This window comes from Notothenia coriiceps, unplaced genomic scaffold, assembly GCF_000735185.1.
Source record: "Notothenia coriiceps isolate Sejong01 unplaced genomic scaffold, NC01 NC01_scaffold00037246, whole genome shotgun sequence".
NCBI lineage: Eukaryota > Metazoa > Chordata > Actinopteri > Perciformes > Nototheniidae > Notothenia > Notothenia coriiceps.
The window spans coordinates 19,194,340-19,205,198 of NW_011369947.1; the positions used below are offsets into that span (position 1 = coordinate 19,194,340).

The following is a 10,859-nucleotide window of genomic DNA, read 5'->3' on the forward strand; positions in this document are numbered from 1 at the left end:
CTCTTTTTCAACAGTATATTATAGGTTTCAAATATATATACAAAAAACATGTCTCTGAAGTGTTTGGTTCGAAATAACAAACAGATCATTGTATCATGCCTCATACCTCTCTGTTTCATCCCTGTTTCAAAAGATCTGATTGTGGCTGTTTCTCAATGTCGAGGAAGCTTCCTTGGTAGGACATGTCCCTCCGAGTCAGGTCCTTTAGAAGCGAGGCAAGAATCCTTCCTAGCCTCGGAAAACGAAGAATGATGGAACAGGCTAACAAGTGTGCGTCATATGCGAGGCCCCGCCTTAAATGGAGCACGATTTCCGCCAAAGATTTGGAAATTGGTCCGTGCGCAAAGCATTGTGGGATCACGGAGAATACACATGTGCAGCCTCGAAATTTCCCACTACGAAGGACGCCGGCCTCGGTAGAATTCCAAGCATCCTGGACATTGGAACAGTACTTCGGCGGGACTCGATGACGTAGCATCCTTGAAATAGTGGCTCTGGAGAATCCTTCCTCGACATTGAGTCTGTAGCTTTAAATGCTAATGAGCTGCTGCTGGCCACGCCCTTTTCAAAGATGTTTGGTTTGAAAAAACAAAATGGTTACCTTGGTTGGTTATTGGCTAATGGTTACACAGCCCCAAGAAACATTGTGATATCACAAAGTGGCCACAATCTGATCAGCTGGTCAATAGGTTTTTATATAGATAGATCAGGACAAAAAGAAAAGGAATCTTTTTTCCTGTAACTTTCCGAATCTCTTAACACAGAGGTGACACATTTATGTATAAAGGAAATGCAAAAAGTGGATTTTGCATAATGGGTGACCTTTAAAAACTTTAATAACGATAAGAGTTGCTTTTTTGTAAGATGGGAAATGTAGCACATACAGAAGTTTGACGTTTAGGCTTAAAAAAAATAGTTGTTCTTGGCCTGTTTTGTGAGCTTTATAATTGTTGTATCCACTAATACTTTTTTCTTTTACGTGCTGTAGTTATCATTGAACAACTCTTTGTTTTGAAGAAATTGTTCTATCAACATTCTCAAATTCTTAATAGAATACTTTACAAATTAATTATATACAAGTATAATATGGATTAAATGGTTCATAGGCAAGCTTAGGGCAAGTGATGACTGCCTAAGCCTAAGGGATCTACTTTACATTGGTAACTGAATAAACCATGAATTAAACCTTTATAATCACGGTTATAATGGGTGCCTTATTAGAAAGTGGTAATGGTCGGGTTATTGCAGTGTTTGCATTCATTTGAGGAAGTATTTGGGATTTTTAATTAATGCAGATAGTTGACACTCCCTTGTGGTTATTTTATTTGTGTGTTAATTGTTTTTTCAGGTCAGGTTCTGTGATGATGTTTTCAGGCTCTTCTTGTACAGGCTTTACTAAACTGGATTTTATATTGAAAAATATGTGAAGATAAAATGTATCTACTCGTACTAAACTGCTGAGGGATTGTGTTTCATGTGAACTGTATTGATATTGAGCATGTTAGGTAAAATAACTACCTTTATGGATGAGTCTATTGTTGACATTTTGTACATCAAAGTGATGAGGGAATAATAAAGTTTGAAAGATGACTGCCTTGAAAGTTAATATTTTTTTCTTGTACATATTTAGCATTTATGCTGAAAAAGGAAGAATGCTGAGTTAGATATGAGAATTCATAAAACCTTTAAATCTGTACTTTCAGTATGGTGCTAAAGCTAGCAAGCAGTTAGTTTAGCATAGCATTCTGACTGGAAACATATACCAACTACAAATTGCTAACAAAAAGGTTACGGTATCAAACATGATACGCCGTTAACTCTTTTTGACCAGATTAGCAAATCATTCCTAAAACCTTAATTGTTTTTGCGAGTCAGATAATCTTCTCGAGGTGAAATGTAAAACTGGTCGACTATTCTTCATTTTCACACCATGCTTCTTTTAAAAAATGTTTATTCAGACCAAATCACATCAAGTACAGCTCAAAGTCAGTAGTAGAGGAACAAGTTCCTCCTTAAATGCAAATTAAAAATTGTTCTCTTTGAAAAACAAATCCCTGATTTAAAAAAAAGAATTAGATAACTTTAATGTTTAAAAAGGGAAATACCATTACAGTCAACTGATCCCTGATTATGTACACGCATCATATCAAACCTCCAATCCGTATCACACTGAAAATCGTACAAATTATTTCAGATCAGTGCATTTAGACTCTAGGCAAAATCTATTGCTATACACGGTTTGGATCCAAAGCAACGGAAAGAGTGTGCAGATCAGATTTTCGTCTCACAAAACTCAGAATTAAAAAAAACGTGTTGCTCTAGCACGGGATGCGTTTACTTGGCCTTGGCAAAGCCCACTCTGTTGGCGTCTCGATCAAACACGGTGTAGTACTGCCCCATGAAAACATCTCCCAGAATCCACAGCGGTCCGGCGGGGGCAGGGATGTCCAGACCCATGAAGCCGCTCAGACACATCGTCTTTCCAGCCTGAGTTACCTGGACAATTACAAGGAAAGAATATAGTTAAAGATGAAGACATAATACAAAATACATGTGAGAATGTGTTGATGACAAATGTGTGCAACCACTGCTCGGACAACAAACCAGCCTCCTCCTTTGCCAAGTGAAACAAAGCGGCATTTGTTTAGTTTATCATGACGCAACACACAGTCAGTGTTGTTTTGTTGCGGCAGGAGCTGACTGTCCCCCCCCCTGCTGGTTGTAAACATTCCAACATCCTCACCTTAAGGATGTACTGCTCTCCGGTGAGTGTGTAGACCTGGCCCCCCACTGTGAAGCTGATGACGGGCAGCGATGGGACCTTGTCGCAGTTCACCATGTACTGAAACAACAAGAATTCACTGTTTATTAGACTGTTCAATCAGTGCATTCATTGTCTTTACAAACAGACAAAAGTGGAATATAAAAAAAAAAGTAATCAAACTGCATTCTTTCCCCAGATTTGTATACAAACATTAAAATGTTATCTTTTAAAAATAAAGTTTGCTTATTCAGAGCGTCAAAATGAAGACTTTTCACTGGTGGAATGTTATCGAGTAAAACTATATACTTTACCTGATTATTGTAATTTTAAGCTACTTCACAATATTTTGGAAGTAAATCATTTATATTATACTCAATACAAATATTTGACAGCTTTAGTTACTTTTCAGATTCAGGTAATTAGATAATACTAAATAGGAACCACAATTAAACATTGACCTATTATCACAGGTTATTATGCTTTTTGGAGTTTTCCCTTCATGTAGGTTTATGTGCATGTTAATGGTCTAAGGCTAAAAGTTCACTCCAGGAAGTTTCTTCACACATTTTTCTATTTAGCATTGCTACTTTTACTAAAGTAAAAGTACATCTTCCACCTCTGTCTGTTCCTCACCTCTCCCTGGATGAGTGGAAGGGCCCCGATGGCCTTCTGCAGGGCCTTGACCTCCACAGAGGGGCCGGTGATCAGAGACGTCCCGGAGTCCACGATGGCCTCGCAGCCCCCCTTACACAGACTCAGCTGGTCGCCCACTGCCATACTGTTACACACATGACTCAGTAATCAGAGCTCACTCACAGCCTGACGGTTACCACATGGTTTGGAAATTATGCAATAAAGTGACCATGTCATTGAGGCTGCAACAATTATCTTCTCATCTAGTAATCTATTGTTAAATGGCCAAAAATGTAAAACTGAAAACGCACCGTTTCAACTGTACCTTGGCCAAAAAAAAAAGAGAACTCTTCTCTACGAAGCATGTTGTCTATAGATTTTCTGTCAACTGACTGAAGATTAAGTAACAATTATTTTGACAAAGTATTTCAGTATTAGTTCCTCTTGTGTTGCAAGATGCTTCTCAAAGCTTAAAGTTGGAAAGTATAGTCGATCATCGTCATCTCTTGGTTTTGAATCTGAATACTGGAGGACTCACTTGTCCACCCTGATCTGCCAGTAGGCCTGGCGGGTGACGTTGACGTAGTTGAAGTCCCCGGTGTAGTATTTGGGGTCGGTTCCTCCCAGCAGTAGCTCTCCGCCGGGTTCTGTGTCGGGGTTCCTAACGAGAGACGGCAACAAAAACGTTTGATTTCACATTTAACCAAGTATAAAGACAGGCAGATATTTTGGTTTGGTATAGTTTGACTATCCATTTGCTTGCTATCTCAACACAGTTGAATGAAGTTTTGTTTGTGTCAATAACAACTAAAGAAAATATCAGTCAGTGTTATGGTTGTTAAACAAGTGTTATAAAAATATATTTAAAGATTAAAATAAAATGTATATCAGCTAAATTAATTCAGTATAAAGTAAAGTATTTAGTGAAGTTACCAGCTTCCTGTTTCTACATCCAGAAGACTTGACGCAACATTAGCATTCATTTGCAGCCGTGGTTCTGTTCAATATTTATTCCACTCACATCTGACCAGAAGATTGGAACACTCATTTCTGATAAAGACTAGACTTTTTTTTTTCTTTTAATACACTTTTATAAACCTGTCGTGAGAATGATCCATCTGCACATCATCTCTATCTACAGAACACACACACACACACACACACACACACACACACACACACACACACACACACACACACACACACACACACACACACACACACACACACACACACACACACACAGCATGGGAAGAGTAACCCAGATTTCATATTTGTTACATCAAAAGGGCAGCTTCAAATAATAAATAAAAAAACCCGTTTTTCCAATCGTATGTCATTAGTATTTCAGAAGGAGGCAAACAGTGCAGGTTGTGAGAACAAAAAGAATGAAAATGCACACAGTCAAGCAAATTCAAACAACTATGAAGTGGACAAGATTTCAGGCAACTGACTGGTTTGTGCCAACAGTGGAAACAAGAATAACCTATTAAGTGTCAAAGGGTCTGGATTTTAGAGTGGCAACACGCTGAATCCTTTCAGTTCCTCACCTGTTCAGGTAGAAGGAGAAGACGTTCTGCTCCACCTTCTTCTGGCTCATGATGTTGTCAAAGACCGGAGCCACCCCGTCCACAGAGATGCGGGGGTAGGCCATGCCGAGGATCCCGTCAAACTTGGCCGCGATGAAGGCAACCCCGGGCTGCTTGATGGCTTCACCGAAAAGCTGGCTATCAATTGCCAAGTCTCCGATCTAGGAAATGAAGAGAAAGAACGGGTCAGTCACATAAATCTCCACTGAAATCTAAACTGAAGTTTACTTTGATGCAAGAACCTTACTGTGCATGTGTCCTGACTGAGGTATCCCGACAGACTGCCGGTTCCATACTGGATGGCGAAGGCGGTGCCGTTCTTCACGTATGTGCTGGACTTGCCAGAATTATATTTGTGATGAAGCACTGTGAGAAAGAAAAGAGATATTTAATTGAAAGTTCCAACATTTTACCGAGAAAATGTAACTTCACAGCACGGTGTTTGCGATGACTACAGGTGGACTTACAGCAAGCGATGTCCAAGAGGGAGCAGTGAATCGAGGGCACCCACAGGTTGGAGGAACCCGTGTCGAAGACGACAGTGAAGGGCTGAGGGGGGGTACCCAGGCCGATCTCCCCGTAATACTGGGCCTGGAGGGGGGGGGGAAAAGAAAACATTTGATTATCAAGAACAAGCCTTTTGAGATTTAGTGGGCTTTCAAGAACTTAAAAAAACACAGCAGGAAATAAATCTACATCTAAACACTTAATCCTAGAGCTGATCTTAAAATTTACATAATAGAGATTAAGATAACAAAACACTCATCATTTCTACCAACAGCAGAGAAACTGAGCATGTCATAATTGTAATGTTATGAGGAAAATATAATCCTAGTCACCCCCAGCAAATGTGGTTCTTTAACAGCAGTTTGCAGGCATATGCTTTTATAAAAGTAACCCCAACACTTATTTAGAAATACCGCAAGCTCTTAATTTGAAATTAGGCAGAATGAATTGGCCGGCTGAGCCATGATTAGCTGTATGTTGATCTTGAGATTGCATGAACCATTTATCAGCGAATTAGGGTCATTTTCAGTTAATTTGATATGTTTTGATAAATGGCAAATAGCAATTAGATAAAGGGAAATTAATGTTATGTTCAGGCTCTAGTCTCCTTTAACAGTGACACACTGTTTGTTTGCCTTCGCTGAGTCCTCGCAGCTGTTGGTGTCAGCAAGTGTTAGAAGGACACAGGTTACATAACTACTAAGTCGTGTCAATAAATCACTTAATGTTTCACAATTTAAAATGTGACTCAACACACGATGTCTCGACAAATGTGACTGAAATTGAAAAGGGCCCAACCATTCAGCCTGGGGGAGTTTTGTCAATTCATTCCACCCTCAAAGCACTTCCTTTTATTCTGAGATACATTTTAAACCCGCATTTATCTGATTTACACTCCGATTTGCCCAAGCTACAGATGTTTCCCATACCATTAAGTCATGCATAGTATTAGATTAGTTTATATTTAGGTGATTGTATTTGTGGTGCCTATATTTGACATGTACAAACAATTGATTTTAGCAGTGTCCTCGATACTCCGGATGATATACAGCAGGAGTTCCCGAGGTTTGCATCGCGTTAGGGAAAGCTTTGTTTTCTCACTTTTTTATATGTATTTAGTAAATAAAATGTATTGAAATATTTTTATGATAAATAATGATTTATTTACTATTTTGCTTTGCAGAATTGAAAATAGGTCTGTATTATTTATTTAAATGTTACATAGCTTAAGTCCGACTTGTTGGCTTTTCTAGTATGTCAAAATTAAATATTCTGCAGACCTATTCATCAACAGATAAACTGATATCTGTTAACAAATATTATCAGTCTAGATATAATCACAATCGTAAATACTTAATTTATGTAAAACATAAAAAATGGACAATCGCTTGAATATTATACTCCTTTACATTTCACCTTTTCTTGTATTGAAAGGTTGATGGAGTTTCATATGTAAAGAAAAACCGAGAGCAAACAAACAAACGTTCAGTCAGCTGATTATGAGGCTTACAGATAAACAACTGAGTCAGTGGTCATGTGGTAAACATTTCCTCTTCTGTCACATTCAGTTTTCTCACAGAAAAGCTGATATTAGTCTACAGCAGAATGAATCAGCTTTTCTTAAAAAGCTGTGTTTGCAAAGGATTTACTGGTCTGGAGAGGCAAAGTCTAATTTCCCATTGGGCTGGGAAAAAGGCAGAGGCGTCACAACACAACAGGAGCTTTGTTGCCCCCCACCCCACCACCCCCCACTTGGCTTTTCAGCTTTTGAGCAGTGCATTAGGGGAAAGGGAAGACTTAAGGGTCCACAGGTCAGTGGTTTTGAGAAAAACGCTTACGTCCAAGTAGTTCTTCAGGGTTTCTGGAGTGGGTGCATTACTGGCGGGGAAGCCAAAGTTGTACTTCAGGGAGTGATGGTCGGCCAGGAGCTCCTCTGCTCTCTTCCCAGAGTCGGTCAGCTGACGTCTGATGGAACGGAATTTTTTTAAGGGAATTCTGTATGGGAAGAAACATTAAAGACTGTTGACTGTGCTTTGAACAACATAATTTAAGTTTAAATGCAGTGGAAATTAAGAGTTATCATTAGGCTACTTCATTTGTAGAAATGCTTACACAACTGGTGGTGTCGCAGATAAGATTTGGACTACATACTTCCTCCTTATCACCCAGTTTAATTTAAGAAGGGTATGCCAAAACAAAAAGAGAAAACAAAAATACAGATTCAAAGGAAAACAAAAACTACCTAAACATGTTAAATAATTCTACAAAACACTTTCAATCCAAACTGAGCATTTCAATCTTCATGAAGGGGGATTTTGGCATTAGGCTGCAAGTGTTTTATAGGTAGGGTTGACTGATAAACCAGCCACACAGTGTTCCTTTAACCAGTCATCAACTTGTGACTTTAGCACAGTCAAAATTAAATATGAAACCAAGAGCAACTTCATGGAGTCATATTGCCAATACCATTAACTTCAGTGTCTGACTGAAACAGTTCTCTTTTTCCTTAACGACTAAAGCACCATATTGCTGACATGTGGGTTTAAAAAAAGAAAGAAAGCAGGATGTATAAGACAGTCACACCTAGGGTTGCAAAATTACGGGAATTTTCAAAGATGAAAACTTTCCACGGGAATTAACGGGAATTTATGGGAATAAACTGGGAATTTTCTAAATTGAAGGTTGGCTCTTCATAGGGAACTTAAATATAGTTGGGGAAAGTATATTTTAGCATAATCTTGACTAAAACAAACAGATGCCATTCAAGTACACTTGAATATCCAGGCCATAGCGCACTGCTTACTGCATGGCTATTGAGACCAAACAAAGGTTCGCAACAGGCCGGACACAGAGCCATCCTCAACAAGGCTGGACAGTGACACGGAAGAGGAAGACTCAGAGTTGGATGTTGATTAGGCCCAGGAAGAGCCCATCGACTGAAAGGGTAAAAAATGCAGAGGATTGCTTGAAGGAAGATTTGCATGTTTAAATGGGACTTTTTGGAGGGAGAAGGGTGAGTGGGGTTGGGGGGGATGAGTAACATTTAACCCAACATTCCTGTTTTCGTTCTTCAATTAAACAAATAATTGTTCAATAAAATAATTAAAACTTGTTCTGTTCTACTTTAAAAAAAAAAGTTTTAAAAACTAAATGTTGAAATGTCATGTTTTTTTGCATTGAATATTTCCAAAATGTCCCAGCTGAACTTCCCATGGAAACTTTCCGCCCCTTTGCAATCCTAGTCACACCACAGAGAGGACGCTTTCTATTTTTAGCACATGCCATGACTTCTGTGCAAGCTGTCAATCATGAAGTTTGAATATTTGTACACAATTAAGAGACCTCCACATTTTAAAGAACCTAAAATAATGTCTTAAAATAACAGAATGTGGGAAATCTCAATGACAGATAGTCACATCCAGCCTTCAGCGGTGGCATAGATTAGATATCTTTGAATGAACAAACACACAGGTGAGCTATGTTAAGATAACTGGCATCGCACTTGGCCATGCAATCATCTCCATAACAACCAATGGGAGGAAAAGGTGGAAACGAGTTCATTAGCTGTGCTCCATGATCAAGGTTTGACTGGCTCAGTGAGAACTGCAACAGTGTATTATCCTTCCCTTTGCATCGTTAATGTCATAAAAAAAAACTAAAACTTCTGTTTTAAGTGCACTTCAATGTTTCTACATTTCAGAGGGAAACATTTTTACTACATTTATTAACAGTGTTTTCATATTCAAGAACAGCAGCCCCCAGTAAACTAATCCATGGATTTTTCCTTAGTACATTACATGTAATTTATTAGACGCTTTTATCAAAAGCGACTTACATACTGTGGAAAATCCCCCACAGGGGCAATTTGGGGTGAAGTGTCTTGCCCAGGGACACAACGACATGCTGACTGCAGTGGGACTCAAACTTGCTACCCTCTGATTCGAAGTCCAGCACTCTATCTCTACACAAATATTTCTGTATTACATTTGTTGTATTCATGCCTAGTAACTTATTTTAGAAAGAAGATAATGAGCACTGATGTTGCAATTGCAATGTGATTTCCTTTATTGACGGTAGTAAAAGCTTTTGCAAACACGATTAGATTGTATTAAGAATAACATTCTAATTATTGTATTTTTGCAGGGATAGGTACCAAACAAAGCTTTCTCTATCTATAGTCTATAAAATACGATTTTAAGGCGAGGTTCATTTGGCTATTTCCATAAAACATTGAATAATGGTTCAGCTCTATACTTCCTTGATGCTTTGTGGAGAAAATCCGTTTTACAGATCAGGCGATTCATTCAACTAATTGATTAGTCGACAAAGGGATATGGTCTTAAGTCGACTAATCATTTCTATTCTCGAAGACAGCCTTATTAGTCCTGAGTACCCACCAGAAAAAGTGGGCCAAACCCCTTGCAAACAATGCTAAACATATATAGGCTGCTGGTTAAGTAAAACAAACGAATACTCTCAAATTGCATATAAGGTTACTCCACCAGTATGATGAACTGGTTTCTGGAAGCCTCTCTATGATCAGCCTACAGAGAGGTGATAGTTCACAGCAAGCAACACTGAACAGGTTTAGAAGTCACACGCTGTCCTCTGCTGAGCACAGGATCACAGAGAGACAGACGAGATAGAAACTAGCTAACAGAATCTGTAAGCTAACACACCAAACTTCTACATTATATATATATATATGTCAGGTGTAAAATGTGCAAACAGACAATTTTCTGTCGTGAAACGTTAGGTAATACGAGTTGAAATTGTGTAGGTTGCACGTTAGCTCACATGAAATCCCATAAACCTTGACTTAAAAATACTTGTACGAGTGATATATAACAATTTTACTTTCTTACCGAACAAGCGCGTCGTTGGTCAGGGCTAAGGCAGCGAACACACACAGCAATAACATCTTCATTGTAACAGTGGGAAGAATCAGAAACGCAGAGACACAACAATGACTGAGCAGTTCAGACTTGTTGTCGACAACTGCCGATTTCTATCAGCTGACTGCAGCGGGCAGGCTTCGTCACGTGATCCTCAATCCGCTCCGGTGACGTCACTTCCGGTATTTAAAACAAAATCTGATACTTCATTTTAATCACGGACATTTTACTAGCTTTTAGTTTAGTTCTTGGAAGGTAATTGTACGCTCGTTTTAACGTTTGAATTAAGCAAATGTACATTTATAAGAACATAATGAGATCGATTTCAAAATGTTTATTTTCATATATTGTGTTGTCGGACATTAAACTTTTGTGATCAGGAACATGAACGGTATTTAAAGTACTACAAATATCCCCTGTGATTTATACATTATAGCCTTTATCTTATCACAAGTTTGTTATCATAATTAG

General features: G+C 38.6%; 1 protein-coding gene across 1 annotated transcript; it reads right to left on the minus strand.

Moving 5' to 3' along the window:
* Positions 1-1,934: 1,934 nt before the first annotated feature.
* ctsd (cathepsin D) lies at positions 1,935-10,512 on the minus strand. Its single transcript, XM_010795122.1, has 9 exons — positions 10,359-10,512; positions 7,332-7,488; positions 5,454-5,577; positions 5,234-5,352; positions 4,948-5,147; positions 3,936-4,058; positions 3,398-3,542; positions 2,744-2,842; positions 1,935-2,496 (listed from the first exon to the last, which is right to left on the minus strand). The coding sequence occupies exons 1-9, from the start codon at positions 10,418-10,420 to the stop codon at positions 2,335-2,337; spliced, it is 1,191 nt and encodes a 396-aa protein (XP_010793424.1). The 5' UTR covers positions 10,421-10,512; the 3' UTR covers positions 1,935-2,334.
* Positions 10,513-10,859: the final 347 nt, after the last annotated feature.

Bases quoted from the DNA above. Each gene is read 5' to 3' on its own strand.
- ctsd (XM_010795122.1), bottom strand. From the start codon at position 10,420: ATGAAGATGTTATTGCTGTGTGTGTTCGCTGCCTTAGCCCTGACCAAC. The intron at 5,578-7,331 runs GTAAGCGTTTTT...CCCCCCCTCCAG, and splicing joins CCCTGAAGAACTACTTGGAC to GCCCAGTATTACGGGGAGAT. The intron at 3,543-3,935 runs GTGAGTCCTCCA...TGTGTGTAACAG, and splicing joins TGGCAGATCAGGGTGGACAA to TATGGCAGTGGGCGACCAGC.